Raw genomic sequence first — 16,846 nt, forward strand, 5'->3', positions numbered from 1 at the left:
TAGTAATGCCATTTGGGTTGACTAATGCACCGGCTTCTTTTATGGATTTGATGAACCGAATATTTAGGGAGTACTTGGATCATTTTGTGGTCGTCTTCGTGGACGACATCCTTATCTATTCGACCTCCGAGGAGGAACATGAGACTCACTTGAGGATTGTGCTTGACTTGCTTAGGGAGCATCAGTTGTACGCCAAATTTGAGAAGTGTGACTTTTGGCTCACCAAGGTGAAGTTTTTGGGCCACGTCGTGTCAAGAGAGGGAGTAACAGTAGATTCCTCGAAGATAGATTCTGTGGAAGATTGGGAGTAACCTAAGAATGTTTTTGAGATTCGGAGTTTCTTGGGGTTGGCGGGGTACTATCGTCGATTTGTAAGGGATTTCTCTAGATTAGCCGTGCCTTTGACTAGATTGACTAGAAAGGGGGTTAAGATTGTGTGAAGTGAGGCTTGTGAGAAGTCTTTCCAGGAGCTCAAATTTAGATTGACCACGGCGCCAGTATTGATCATTCCGGAGAGAGGATTGGGGTATACTGTCTTTTGTGATGCGTCTCAAGATAGGCTTGGTTGTGTTTTGATGCAAGAGGGAAAGGTTGTAGTGTATGGCTCCCGACAGTTGAAAACTCATGAGAAGAATTACCCTACCCACGACCTAGAATTAGCCGCAATAGTGTTTGCCTTAAAGATTTCTAGGCACTATTTGTATGGTGAGAATTTTGAAGTTTTCTCCGACCATAAGAGCTTGAAGTATTTATTCTCCTAGAAAGATTTGAATCTAAGACAACGTAGATGGATGGAATTTTTAGAAGACTATGATTTTGAGTTGCACTATCATCCGGGCAAGCCCAATGTGGTGGCCGATGCCTTAAGTCGAAAAATCGTGAGTAGCTTGGCGAGCGTAGCCATTAGGGAGTGGGTTATGTTGGGTGAAGTTGGCAAATTTGAATTGCAGTTGGGTGAATCAGAAGGAGGTGCGACCTTGTTTAGCTTGAGTGCACAACCTGTCTTGATTAGCAAAGTCATAGAGGCACAACAAGGAGACCAGGAAGTGGAGTTAATCCGGGATAGAATCACCAATGGAAAGGAAGAGAAGGGTTTGAATATTCGCTCGAATCAGGGTGTACATTACTTAGATCGCCTGTTTGTACCTGAATCTTGTAGAGAGGAATTGCTTCGGGAGTTCCATCACTCACACCTTGCGGTACATCCGGGAGGCACCAAAATGTATCGAGACCTTAACCGTTAGTTTTGGTGGAGGGGTATGAAGCGGGATGTCGCATCCTTCGTGTCAAAGTGCCTTACTTGTCAGCAAGTCAAGGCCGAGCATCAGAGACCAGCGGGTTTGTTACAACCCTTACCAATAGCCGAGTGGAAATGGGAGCACGAGACCATGGACTTTGTAACTGGGCTTCCTAGAACGCAGCGGGGCAATGGTGCCATTTGGGTGATTGTTGATAGATTGACTAAGTCCACACACTTCATTCCTATGCGAACTAGCGACTTAGTTGAGCACTTGGCAGAGTTGTATGTTAGGGAGATAGTCCGGCTTCATGGGGTGCCGGTCACCATTGTGTCAGATAGGGATCCTTGTTTTACCGCCCAGTTGTGGCAAAGCCTTCAAGAGGCATTGGGAACCAAGTTAACCTTTAGCACCGCTTATCACCCTCAAACCGATGGGCAGTTGGAACGCACCATTCAAATTTTAAAAGATATGCATAGAGCTTGTGTCCTAGATTTCAAGGGGTCTTGAGAGAGACATTTACCATTGATTGAATTAGCCTATAACAATAGTTATCAGGCTAGCATTGAGATGGCACCGTTTGAGGCCTTGTATGGCCGACCGTGTAGGTCACCCGTTTGTTGGGCCAAGGTAGGTGATGCACCATTGTTGGGACCGGAGATTGTTAGGGAGACTACCGAAAAAGTTGCTCTCATTCGGAAGAGATTAGCCACGGCCCAAAGCCGACAAAAGAGCTATGCTGATAAGAGGAGACGACCCTTATCGTTTGATGTGGGTGATCACGTGTTTCTTAAGATCTCTCCTAGGAGAGGTTTAATGAGGTTTGGCAAGAGCGGGAAGTTGTCTCCGAGGTTCATTGGACCTTTCAAGATATTGGAGAGAATCGGAGAAGTGGCCTACCGGTTAGCCTTACCGCCACAACTTTCGGGGGTTCACAATGTGTTTCACGTGTCAATACTTAGGAAATATGAGCCCGACCCTTCTCATGTGTTAGATTGGGTTGATTTGGAGGTAGATGAGGACACCTCTTATGAGGAGCGACCGGTTCAAATTCAAGATACCCGAGAGCAAGTGTTGCGGGGTAAGACCATACCGTTAGTGAAGGTGTTGTGGAGGCACCATGGGGTCGAGGAAGCAACTTGGGAAAGGGAGGCGGAAGTCCTCTCCAAGTATCCGGATTTATTTGAGCATGTTTAGTTGATTTGATTTAAATGGTAATGTTTCCTTATGGTGAATGGAAAATGTGTTAAATTGATGATCAAATGTTGTTGTATGTATTATTAAATTGAGTATGAGGTTGTGTAGGCATGATGTTTTGCTATGGATGCCTTATTTTATATGTCTTGTATAAGCACATATGGTTTTGATGAAATGATGATGAAAGGAACGATAAATGATAATTGAACATAAATGTTACGACTTGAGAATGTGGTTGAATTGATTAAAATTGCTACAACCTTGGTTTGGTGTTTTGTTTAAATTTCAAGGACGAAATTTCCTATGGTGGGGAGGTTATGGCGACCTCGGGTCTCTACCCGACTGTCATGGTATTCTGGATCCAAATCTTGTTGTTTGATGCTGCTGGTTATGTCTTTCTTCCTTATACCTCTTGAATTTGGGTTTTGGAATGACTTGAGCGTGTTTAGAACAGGTTGGTTGCCTTTTGGTCTAGAATATTGTTGCCCAAATTTTCGGCCTTCCGTTCGAGCGAGACTTCTTGCGCTTGAGCGGAACTTGCAACCTTTTAGTATCGAGTGTCTCTGCAAAAGTGCTGCAAGAGTGTTTTTCACGCTTGAGCGGCGTTACTTACGCTCGAGCGTGTCTGAGCTCGAGCGGCCCTTCTGGTGCTCGAGCGGCTATCTGCAATCTGTGAAATACTGGGCGGGTGAAATCCACGCTCGAGCAGTTCTCTTTGCGCTCGAGCGGGTTGTTGTTGCTGTGTCTGACGCTCGAGCGTGAAGCCCTACGCTCGAGCGGGATTTGCGTATATTAAATCGTGAAAGCAACTTTTTATATAACTTTTTCATCTCTTTTTATCCAAACCCTAAGTTGAGAGCCTCTCTCTCTAGAAATACCCCCTCCCTCTACATTTGACCTAGATCTAGTGGTCTTCTCACCCTCCTTCCTTAGACAAAAAGATTGAGCTCTTCAAGATCTTCATTTCCATCCAAGAAGAAGTGGGATTTTGCCATTTTTGGAAGCTTCACCTTTGTCTAGCCTTTCTCCTTGGGCTTCTACTTGGAGGTAGGGTTATTCTTGAGTTATATATATAGTTTTTCTATTTGATGATGTTTTAAGAGTTTCTATTAGATTTAAAAATTTCAATCTTGTGGTTTTGAAAATGTAGAGATTTCCTTCAAAAGAAGACTTAGTTCTAAACTTTAAAAAGGTAAATTATCTTGAGGGGTTCATCTTGTTGATCTATGATAAATGTTTTGATGAGGGTTTCCATAAGCAAAAAGGGAAAAGTGATTATCTTGAGGAAAAACCTTAGAAATTGGGGGATTTGAAAACACATGGAAATATTTGTGAAACTCTTTACTATTTTGTATTATGATGATGGGTGAGACGATATTATTGCAAAGTTGTTAAAAATGTTGAAAGTGTATGCTGTTGGGAGTGATGAATGATTTTGTATCATGATTATGAAACTTCGTAAGGTCTTGGAATTGTGTTGAGAACATAGTTTGCCTTGAAGGGATTATTTGTTGTAAATTGTTGTTGTGAGAAATGGTGGGCACATGGGCATTTTGTGAAATGACTTGAAGGGAAGAAATGAAAAATGATTGATTGGTATTGTTGTAGAGATATTTTGAGAATAGTAATTATTGCATCATATTTCAATTTATCATTATTATTGTGCACCTTGACATGTTTTGGAAAGACATTTATTTTGAGAAAGATCATATTGTAATGAGAATTATGGAAATGTGAATGGGGTAAATACGTGGTAAGTTCGAATAGGGGGTGTAGTTGAATTTGATAAGTTGGCCTGAGTGTCCTTGGTGAAAGACCAGAAAATTGCGCGGATAGGTGTCGAGCCTTCCGGTTAATACCGGTAAAAATGACAATTTGGTAGTACTCGTAGAGTCTACTTGCAGACACCAGCCTAGGGATTACCAGTGTCGTATTTACCGCCCCTATTGATTAATGATTGGAAAATTTGGTAAAAATGTTGGGATTGTAAACAATTGTTGGAAAGATAGAAACTTTTAAATGTGCATGAAATGGACTTTCTTATAAGGATGCATGGCATGGCATTAACAATTGCATCATTTTAAAGAGTATGCATAACTATACATACTTTGTAAGAATTCTCTACTGGGCTTTGTGCTCATCCCTATGGGATTTGGTGCAGGTAAAGATGTGGTGATCCCGCCGAACTGAGGGTGTGGATGTTTTTGAGAAGAGTACATAGCTCTTTTATTTTGTGTAATTCTTTTTGAGCCAAGGGCTAATGTGTATGGGTTGTAGAACCATTTTTGTGTGACCAGGCTTATGCCTTGGAAGATGTAAGCCCTTAAGGGCATTGTATTGTTTTGAGAATGGATGCTTTACATGCTATAGATTCATATGTTTGTATTGATGAATGTATACCCGCATGTAAATCTTTAGTAAAGACTCATTAGTAATTATGTAAAGATGGGCAGATTATTGTTATTGCTGGGTAAATGTTGATTATTTATGGGTAGTTCATGTTGAATTATTTTGGGGCGTTACAGATTCCAAGCGTTTTATATCCACTGCCCTGTTTTTTGATTTTAAAAGTATTGTTTTATGAATTGATATACATATAGCTGAGACATTGCATTGTTTTGAAAGAGAAAGCGTAATGTTTTGGCAAAATGGCATGCATTGCATTCACCATATAACTTTGTTAAGCTCCATACATTATGTTCAAGTATCTTTACTGGGCTTTAGCTCACCTTATGTGAAAAATAACTTTCAGGTGCTGATGATATGCCTCCACCAATGACGTAACTTTGAAGGACTTGGAGCCTTGAACTTCTTTTTGTTTCTTTTGTGTAATTATTTTTATACAAGCTTTGGGCTTTCTATTTATTAAGTTTAACTTACTTTTGTTGTACTCAAACATTGACTTGGAAAGATATAGCCATTAGGACATAAATTTATCTATTTTTCCTTTTATTCCAATTCATTTACACATGTCATATACTATAGATTCAAAATCTAGAATTTATGAATGTATATATGTATGTCATCTTTTGTATGGTAACAAGTATTGATTAAAGGTTAATTATATATAATTTGCTGCTTTTCCATTGAAAATCATGAGGTGGTTTGTTGTTATATTTTTGGGATATTACATCATTCATTCATTCTCATAAATGTACATACTCATTTCATAACAAAAAAATATATCAGAAATACAGTTAATGAGATATCAAATTGTCAAATAACACAATTAATCATAAAGCAGTCTATAAAAACATAAACAACTGTTATGGATTACATTCAAGACCTATTCAATTGGCAGTTTCTTAATTGTCTTTAACAATAATCCTTTCATCAATTGATTTGTACTTAAAAGTTGTGTACTTACATATTTTATTGACACTTCTGTTTCTGAAGCTTTTTGTTAACAACAAAATATTTTCAATTCTATGTGTTTAACATAATTAGAATATTTGTCATTATGAGAAAATAAAATAATTGTGAAATAATCACAATAAATTCTCAACAACTTGATAAGAAAGTTGACAATTCCAAATCCTAAGACTAAGTTTCGCAATAATGAATTGTGGTCTCAAAGCACAATACAAATTCAATTTTCATAGGAGATACTTTTTTATTATTCGTTTCACACTTTTAATGATATTTCTTCTTCACTTAATAAGAACAAATAGTTAAAGTGAATTTTCTACTATCAACGCATCCTCCAAAGTATGAATCTAAGTAGCCAATCAATTCAAGATTATCAAACATCATAAATGTGAGCAAGTAATCTTTTATTTCTTATGATTATTTTATCACTTCATTATTTTAACATTAAGCTTATTACAATAAGTGTATAAAGAATAGTTTCCATTCCAATTAATTTTATAAAAATTTGCACAAGGCTGTATTTATTTCCTTTTGGAACATGGATAACTTTACGTGAATATGCTTTCTATCACGACCCCATTCCGCTCCCAACAAAATGATGTCATGATGACTAATAATCTTAGATTACCGAAAGACAACTTACAAAGATTTACACATACAGCGTAAAAATATGGAACATAAATGTGTGGAAGTAATAAATTTAAATCTAACTCGCTCCCAACAAAATGATGTCATGATGACTAATAATCTAAGATTACCGAAAGCCAACTTACAAAGATTCACACATACAGAGTAAAAATATGGAACATAAATGTGCGGAAGTAATAAATTTAAATCTAACTAGCCCATAAGAGCTATACATAAATTAAATGAAATGACATTCATATTAATATGGTCTTACAACTTGGACACAAATAAAATAAACTTGATATTACATCTTAATCAAAAGGCTTCTCAAGCCAAAACATACAAAAGTAAATGATCTACAAAGCTAAGAAGCATAATTTTCAAAATGATACAAAACATGAAACAAAACATCTTCCAACAAAGTCTTAGACGACATCGTCTTCTTGTTCATTACCTACATATATATAAGGGAGAGAGGTGAGCTGAAAACTTAGTGAATAATATAAGTAACAAAGTTTTGAATGAATGATATCCAAGATTTTATCAAAACAATAAATATCATAACTTGTAACAAATCAAAGGATGAACCAAGTTCTCAATTAAAGGCTTTCAAAATTTCCAATGATGTTTACAAACATCTATGTAATACAAAGGATGAACATTTATTGACAAAACAAATGAATAACCAATCCAGAATCGATTCGACAAGCCCACCTATTGGTGGCAAAGGAGATATCTCAAACAAATGTACTAGTTATTTTAAAGTCTCCTAGCATACAAGGACTTCTCAAGAATGTCATCAAAACCAACATAATACTTGATACAAAAACTAAAGGATAATCATTCATGCTTTATCAAATACTTTCCAAAACAACGTAAAGCTTTTATCAAAATATTATGACATAACTTTATTAAAAATACCACTTACAATGGCTCCTCGAACGTGGGGATTAAGACAAAGATCTAAGACTTGCAAACACATGGCAAATCTCATTAAATGCACTTCAAGAAGATAAGAAGAGATGCTCAAAGATGGTTATGCAATACACTCTCAAAACAAGTTTCAAATGAGAAAAATATATCTCGGCATTTCTTCCCGAAACTAAGTCAAAACAGAGCAAAACATGTGCTAAGAGTTAAATCAATATTTTTTTCTTGTTGGAAAAGCATGCCGAGTACAAACCAGGTCAATGAATGGATGCACAAAGATGAACTAGACCGAAATGTCCTAGCTGGGTGAACTTAAGAGATCATGGCCGAGGTGTGGTCTCCTTGGCTGAGTTGTGGGCTTCTTGCCTGGGATATTACAAGATAGTCGGCAAAGATGTGCTGCAGTCGGCCTAGGTGTCATGCAAGGTATACCAAGGTGCAAGTGATCATGCTAGGTAGGCCTAGGTGAAATGCAATGCCTGTCCTAGGTGTAAACGTTGGACAAGAGTGGGTCTCGGTGACTACACTTAGGGAATAATGAAATCTGAAAATCTGGATTTCTCTTGAAGAACATGAACATGAAGAACATGAATACTAAAATCATAACTTCTTATTAAAAACTAGAGATTTCATGATTTGACTTCAAAAATATGGACTTGGTACCCATACTTGAAAATTTCATGAAAACAAATATAAAAACATAGAACTTGATACAAACTTTTAGATCAAAACAAAATTTTTCTTCAAGAACACAAGAACATCACTTTCTTTCTCTAAAGCAAAACTTTAAATCAATGCATAGCTCATGAATCATGCTAGATCATACAATGTGATTAGATAAACAAAAAGAACAACAAAAGTAGATCAAAAATCTAACCTCAAAACACAAACCAAATGGTTCAAAGTCTAAGGATCAAGCTTGAAAAATCTAACTTCCTCCTAGAAATTCCTCTTCTTCTTCCTAGAACTTCTCACTCTTCAAGACAAAGAAATGACAAAAGATATGGGTTTCCAACAGCTGACTAACTTAAACCCACTACTGGGACACGTGGCATCATCTGGTCATGTCTCCTCAAAAGGTATCAGAATGAAAGGACAATAGTAGGTCAAAGTATATACAACAAATAAGGTGGCATGGGTACTTCTGAGAAGGCAAGGATCCTGGATCAAAACATAGGCTTCGGACAGGTAAGGTCTCCTTGACCTCGGCTAGGAGGGGTAATACTTGCCCTAGGTGTAGCACACCTCAGCTTAGGTTATACAAGACATGAAACAAGGTTGTTATGTGTTGCCTAAGGTGCACAACTTGGCAAGAAGGTGCCCAACATGGCTGCAAAGTTCAAGGATCAAAGATCTCATATGCCTGAGTGATGCACATGCCTGCATCAATAACCTCCAATGTTATCCAATTTTGTGGCAAACAGAACTCCATGTGTTTGTAAAAAAAAAATCCAAGAAATAAATTTTGATGATTGTCATGGGCAAATTAAATAAACCTAATAATTTCATAATGTATATAATAATTTACTATTTGTGTAGATATTAAATTACGTTAGTTAGTTGGTTTTTAGATTTAATAGACACACTAATATATATTTAAAATTTTCTCATTCCTTGAATTTGAACATAAAACTTGAATAAAATCCTGATCTTATATAGTTTTTTCATACATAAATATAATTAATTGTTCATTTAATAGTTTTAACATAAATCTTTAAACCCAATTTAAATTTTTAAATAAATATGTACATAATTCTAATTTTGATTATCAAAATATTAACAGATATCTATTTATCGATTTAACAAATAAATTGGTCAAGTGATTCATAGGTTTGGCATAGAGTAATATAATTATTTAATGATTAGGCTATAATTAAATTGGCGTAAAGGTTGAGTCAACTAATTTCTAAGTCATTGTTAACGTCTAGACCAATTATACATTCACAAGCCAATCCTAATTCCTTTTTTATGTGAGAGTTATGACATAAGATAAGTTATAATTTTATACTTGATTAGACAAAGTTTTAGCCTTAAAAAAACTAGACAAGCTATAATTTGTATATTCATAAAATTGTAATATAAGTCTAATATGCGATCAACTAAAATTACACAAACAAAATCTATAGATTTAACAAATAAATTGGTCAACTGATTCATAGGTTTGGCATAGAGTAATATAATTATTTAATGAGACCCCATATGAATTATTGAAATGCCCCAAGCCTTCATATAAATTCTTACGAATGTGGGGGTGTCTTGCAAAAATGGCAGTTACAACCAAGCAGGTTAGGATAGGCCCGAAATCCATGGATTGTATATTCATTGGTTATACACAGAACAGGAGTGCATATCGGTTTCTTGTGCACAATTTTGATATTTCAAATATACACAAGAATACCATCATGAAGTCAAGAAATGCGTCTTTCTTTGAAGACGTATTTCCTTATCGTACCCACGTAGAGGATCCAAGTTCCGTGAAGCAAACTGATGAAGTTGTTAGCGATAATGATCACGTAGGAATTAGATGACCCAAGAAGGAATAAAAGGACAAGGACATTCAAGTCCTTCAATCCAGAAATAGTTGACACAACCCAGAATGTGCCTGAAGAATTCTTAATAAAGTGCTTCATTAATGGACTTACATATGAAATCAAGGCTGGTGTGCAAAGGTTCCAGCCCTATACCATGGATCAAACCATTGGTTTAGCCTTACTACAAAAGATGAGCAATTGGAGCACCAATTCTGAGATCAAATCTCATAGTAAGAATTGATTTTTGATGGAAGTGCTGGTAATCAAATACTTAATTCTTAGACAGTTCTTGATTTTCAATGTGGATCCAAATATGCATTGCAATGAAGCAAAGGAATTAGAAGACGGTGTTTTAAGTAGGAATGATGAAGATAGTGATTATAAAAAAGTGACGATTCAAAAGAGAGCTAAAAACAAGGGAATTATTATCCAAATTGATGATGCATTGAAGCCTACAAAGATTATGACAGAAAGAATCATTGTATCAAGTATGCTGGGTATGAGGAAGAATCTTATGATGGACAAGTCTTTGGATGGGCGGATTTCTAACAACAACAGCCACAACAGTTTAGATGATGGGTCGTATACAAATGAGAAGAATGTGGTGGTGGTAGTAGAATTGGGGAAATTAAAAGTAGATGTTCCATATCTGGGTATGAAAACTCACTATCTCTTCCATTTAGAGATTGTACCTAAATAGAAGATTCCTAAATCTGACAGTTCATCAATGAAAAATGACAAATGTTCAAGCATCATTGAATTGGGAATTAAAGAAAACGAAAAAATTCAGATTTCAAGGTGTTGGCACATAAATTTCAACCAAGTTTATGTTAAAGTTTCAAATACGGTCAATCAATCAATGACACGTATGTGATAGGAATGTTGTAGGTAATCACTTCCTAAAAAGATCAATATGATCCGTTGAAGTGCATAAATAAAACGACGTCGTGTCTCAAGACGTAGTTTAAAATACACAAATGACACGTGGAGCCTACGAAAGATGACACCTGTAGAGTTTACAGCAAGGACACCATACAGGATGAAATACAAATAATCAATACAATTAATCAAATATACAATTAATCGAATGTGATTATGCCTAAATTCAAATGACATTATCACTTAATTCAAAATTCAAATGGCGCTATCATTCAATTTGAAATTCAAATTGAGGATGAGGCACTCTTATCACTTAGATGACCCTCTATAAATATGAAGACCTTCACACAAGAGAAGGGATAAGAAAATCAGAAGGAAGAAGATCAGGGAGAGAGAAAAAAAATCAAGAGCTAAAGAAGTCGTTACAAGAAAGAAGAAAAGAAATCTAGAAAACTCAATAGCCTACGCTACAAACGCAGATTGGAGATGAATAGGTAAAGAGTTCCAAGCCCAAGAATTGTACTTTGTATTCAAGGGTTCAAAACCCATAACAATTTCAATAAAATATTTATTTTTCTTAAATTGTCTTCTATTATTTATTTTGTTCTTCATTAATCGGAGGTTTCATTTAAATAAAATATGTAATTAACGATCTGGAATACAGATCGGAAATAAGAACCTCCTATTCAAATAATAAACACTATTTAGTCCAAAAAACTTGATAGTGGGCATTTGTAACATGAGTTTTGAAATGTGTTGAAACACTTTGGTTTTGTTCAATTTGTTTTTGAGAAACAAATTTTGGAGAAAATTTTCTAAAATTTTATTTGGTTTAGTGATTTTCGAAAAAAAAATTTCCAAAATCACTTTCTAATCAATCATTTTTTCTCTCTCCTCTCTCCTTCTCAATCACTTTTTCTCTCATACATATTTACTCAACTACAACAAAATATCAAATCATCCCAAACTCCCACACTCCAAAACTATTTTCAAAATATACAACCAAAAAAATTTCTAAACTTTTTTCCCAAATTTTTTTTTGAAAATTTATCTCCCAAAACCAAACCAAACCAAACCAAACACACCCTTTACACTTCAAAATTTGTGTCTACACGGGGATTTCACTAGATGTGTTGGCTATGGGATATCAAGCCAAGGAGGTTTAAATGGTTTTTTTACAACATATCTGAATTCAACAATTTCTTTAGTTACAATGAGTTCTATAGCACAATATGATGAAGAAACAATTAATGTTGACATCTATCAGTTGTCTATTTGTTCTAGAGGGCATAAAAAAGTTTCTGCTAGTTTTGTTTGCTTATTTCCACTTTGCTTGCTTCGGTGAGACTTGAAACCCTGGTGGTTTTGAGTGTCATTGTATTTCAACTTTGGACACAAGGTTGAACTTGTAGATAGGTATGTGGCCTCCTGCCTCTACACAAGCTACAAAAGTCCAGAGCCTTATTTGGATTCAAGCAATAGAAAATAATCTTTCAGATGGAAGAGAGTCTGTGGCTCAATAACATATTTGTTTTGGCATTTTAATGCAGAGATAAATTGAGCAGCTGTATGTAGGGTCTAGCAGAATTGATACAATGACCATATGGGATCTTCTTGTTATGCAGGAGCTAGAAGTGAAACATAAGCAATGGCCTAATCTTGTTTAGCAGGTCATCATTTTGCCTCTTCTGAAGTCAGGCACAATTTGAGGCTTTGACTAAACAAGCTGCAAAGAAGAAGTCAGATAATGTGAAGAGATTTTTTGTCATCTATGTCTTCTAATGTTTCTGTATTTGATTCCAACCTTAGTCATCTCTCTCACTCTAGCTTTGTTAATGACAGAATGATGGAGAATAATATAATGAGGACTTAGGGTTTTATCCTATCTTTTGTATAAGCATATGATTGACTTCCAAAAGTAATTAATCTCTTTTATTTTATTTTGTCTCTCCATTAATTTACATAAATTACAATTATTAGATCAAATTATATTTTACTATAATTTTCCTCTTAAAAAATAATAATAAATTTTAAATTTTAAATTGTAATTAAATAGATAATTAATTAATTGAAATTCTGGTTCTTACACATGTAACATAGAATTGGATTTATGAGAAGGAATACCAACATTAACATGGATCAGATGATAAGCATGCAGTGTGCGTAGAAAAACGAAGCATGCATGAAACTTTTTGGATTCATCAATGCAAATTGAAGAAAATTGTTATGGGTGTGACTTGAATTCAATCCGGATTATGTCATCACTCATTGGGACCACATGACCCGAATAATTGCTAGGTCCACTATTTGTATTTGGGATATTTTGTCCCGGTTTGATTCTTTTCATACCCTTGTATATATTGGATTATTTTGGGATTTTAGGTTTGATGGTCTTTTGGAGATCTTATGTAAGAGATGGTTGTGTTGAAAGAGCCAGCTCATTGTAATCTTTATATTTATAGTGAAACTCACTCATCACTCTTCACTCTTCACCCATGGAAGTTATAGCCAAACCACATAAATCGTTTGTGTGCTTGTGTATAGCGATCTCGGTATTCCCTGTTGTTGTATATCTATAATCTGGACTCAGTTCCATAGATTCGTTGTTGTCTTATCCTCATTTCTATCCCTTACTCTTTGTGTTAGAGTTTTGGGCTGTGTTGGGCAAGTTGCGAATAAGTTGGTTGTGTTTTGGAGCTTTGAATTTTTGCCCAGGTTTTGGTCTCTCTGCTCGAGCGGAGATTTGACGCTCGAGCGGGCATTTGTTGTTGCCTTTCCGCTCGAGCGGCAATTTGGACGCTCGAGCGTGAATTTCCTTCCCTCAGCATTTTGGACGTCTGCAGAAAATTCTGGGTGAGTGCATCCGGCGCTCGAGCGGATCTTTGGACGCTCGAGCGTGAACCTGTGTCTGACGCTCGAGCGGGGTGTTGTACGCTCGAGCGGACCTGTTATTACATCAGTCCGTGAAATCACTTTTTTGTTCACTTTTTGATTTCCTTTCTCTCTCTTACTTTTTCAAAACTTCTATTGGAGAGCACCTCACTCTAAAACCTAACTTCTCTCTTAGGATTGATCTAGCTAGAGTGTTTTCCTCACCTTGGGCCTTTGTAAAAAGTGTGTGGATCGTCGAGGGCTTCGTTGTGATCCAAGAAATTTGGGATTTGGAGCACTTCCGAGTTTTGCTCATCTTCTCCATTTGAGTTCTCCATTTGAGGTAGGGATTCTCCTTGTTCTTTTTCAATACCTCGTCTATAGATAGACATGTGGTAATTTTGTATTGCATAAAAATCATATCCATGTTGGATTTGTTTGAAATCATGAGAAGGAACCTAGGGTTGTGTATATGAAAATGGTTATGTTATCATTGAGGGTTGTTTTGGGCTAATTGGAGTGTAAATTAGCATGTTGTAGTTGATAAAGGAAAAAGGCCTAAATCATATTTTGATTGATAAATTAAAATGGAGAATAATGAACCTAAATTGTAACTCTCTATTGTTGATGTGCGTGGGTGAAGGTGTTAATGCCTAAGGGGTTAACTTTGGCTTTGGAATGGGTTTGAAATGTATGTAGTGTACTAATGTGAGTTATGGCTTCCTTATTGGTAGAAATCGATTTTTGTAAAACAAAAGGGATGGGTTTGGTTTTGTGACAACTAAAGAGACGGAGTTGGTTTTGTTAAAACAAAGAGGGAAGTGGAACTTGTTTTGTGAAATGGGAAAAGTGTTTTGAAATACGTATGAAAATTGGATTATTGTTTCATGAGTGTTGAACACACACATGTGTGGAATTGTATCTTGAACTACCATGTTAATGTTGTTGTCGGGTTTGTGGTCTCATAGTAATTGAGTCTTTAATAGGTGTACTATATATTTGCATCTAGAGGTTTTGTCCTTGGTCATCGGTGGAGGATGACGTGGTTGTGTTGAATTGCCGTGTATGTAATACACCATTGTTGATTGAACATCATATGTAATGAAATGCTGAATTACATTATATTTGTATACCGGTTGGGGAGAAGAGAGGGGTTGTACTCCAGTGTGTGTGAGAAGATAGGGGATGGACTCCACACACTTATGTGTTCAGCGCTTATAATCAGATGTATCATACCCTTCCAGCTAGCGCCTGGAGAACTGACGCGCTGATAATCTAAGGTACCATACCCTTCCAGCTAGCGCCTGGTAAACTGGTAGATTGTGGTGAGAAGTGTATCTTTGGCTTACTACGCATATAGCTAGTAGTGCAGTGTTGTTTTGTTATTGTTTTAGTGTATCTGGAAACATTGTGGATTGTATTTGTTACAGTGTTGGAGGGACGAGTTGACTCATTGATTGATTTTATGTATGTAGTTGAGTTGTTATCTTTTTTATAGAGGTGTGCATGGATAATTATGATATAATTGGAATTGTATTGAAATGCCAAATATGTTTTGAAAAGGCACATCTGTTGTATGTGTGGCAAATGGAAGAGTAATGGGCTTAGTGAATCTATTTTTCTAAGTAGTTGTTAATGTTATAAAAGATTGGGAACGAGGGTTAATGGAAGGAAAAAGGAAGGATAAATCGCTTATAGCGGTGAATTAAATGATTGTTTTCAAGAAAAGTTTATATATATATTCATATATATATTTTGTATAAACTGTCACATTATTATTCTAGTATGAGAATGGGTGTTCATGATCATAGCTATCTGTAATGTTGTTATTGTTAAGGAGCATGTTGAGTTCCCTACTGGACTATATGTTCATCCCACGTTGTTGAATCTTTTTCAGGTGTTTAGCAGGGTGTGCTACAAGATTTGGATCTTCTTATTTGTTGGCCACGGGGCCTCAGTTATGTTGGCGGAATGCCATTGTTGTAAAGGGTTACACCCTTCTTCTTGTACTTTTAATGATGTAAGCCCAAGGGCAATTTATTAAGTTAGTTCATGTAATATTTACTTTGCATACGAATGAGAGTATTGTTAATCACTTCTACGGATTGAATGTATGAGTTTATTTCCGCATGTTATCTCTGAAATTGAATTAAGTTAAAGAATTTGGTAATGACTCCGAGTAAAAAAAAAATGGGGCATGACATTGTGTGTTTATTTCCTGTTTATTATTTCTTGATTTCTGTTTTTGCCATAAAAAACACCATTTTTTAATAGGACATTTTATTGTTTGGCTTATTATGAAAAGAAAAGGTCAAGCCTGATAGAGAAAGAGGGTTAAAATGATAAGAAAAATCATAAATCAATCCTGACTTTGGGCAAGAAAGAAAGAGTGGAACAAATGAGGAAGAATGTAGTATGCATAAAGACTTTCTTTTTCGATTTTATTTTCCCCAATGCAAAATCAAGATAACGCATTGGAGTGAGCATTCTACAAGACGACCCTGAATTTCTGAAAGAATGGGAGGCCAACAACCAACATTGACATCTTTGCTTTGTTTTACTTTTTATTACTTATTTATTTATTTTATTGGCACTGGGGTGTCCAGATCAAAGCCCAACTAATCCCCAGGGGTGCACAGGCCCTCAACAATGAGTTTCCCGCAAGTGCACCACATTTAATTCAAAGGTTTTTCCTCAGTCCGATGGCCCCAAAGAATTGCTAACACCTAAGAGGTTTTGATCCTTGAACCTTGGAGGGAGCACACCCCCAAGACCTTGCCATTAGGCCTACTCCTTGGGGTTACTTTTCTTATTTTTATTTTTGAAGTTCTTTTGCCCAACAAAGCTGTCAGACTCATAGAACAAAAGTAGGCATAAGGAGTATGTTGTTTGATAAGTATATAAAATAGAGTCAATGATACATTCAACACAATGATACAAAAAAGAAACTGCAAGGCCATTACTTGAAATCCTGAATTATTGGCACATTTAAACACTATGAGCACCATAAAGTCCTCTCAAATACAATGAAAAACATGATTCCCCTAATTCAATTTCTAGAGGATGCATAACACTTCAGTCAAGCATTGCTTTCTGAGGATCCCTGAATTCTAGATAACACGACATTCATGTAAACAGGCAACTGCAGATGACAGTTATTCAAAGGGAACTTCTAAGTAGACTCGCACAATTTGTTTTTACACC

General features: G+C 36.0%; 1 protein-coding gene across 2 annotated transcripts in view; it reads right to left on the minus strand.

Moving 5' to 3' along the window:
- Positions 1-6,590: 6,590 nt before the first annotated feature.
- Positions 6,591-16,846, minus strand: part of LOC114281302 (uncharacterized) — a 35,583-nt gene continuing 25,327 nt past the window's right edge. Inside the window, exon 4 of one of the 2 annotated variants that reach the window (XM_082898272.1) lies at positions 6,591-6,885. In XM_082898272.1, the coding sequence (XP_082754398.1) occupies positions 6,796-6,885 (90 nt within the window). In that variant the 3' untranslated portion in view covers positions 6,591-6,795. Of the gene's footprint in view, positions 6,886-11,505; positions 12,498-16,846 lie in introns of those variants that run through there. The other variant, XM_082898273.1, reaches the window with a different exon arrangement.

Source organism: Camellia sinensis, chromosome 12, assembly GCF_055761805.1.
Source record: "Camellia sinensis isolate YWXY chromosome 12, ASM5576180v1, whole genome shotgun sequence".
NCBI lineage: Eukaryota > Viridiplantae > Streptophyta > Magnoliopsida > Ericales > Theaceae > Camellia > Camellia sinensis.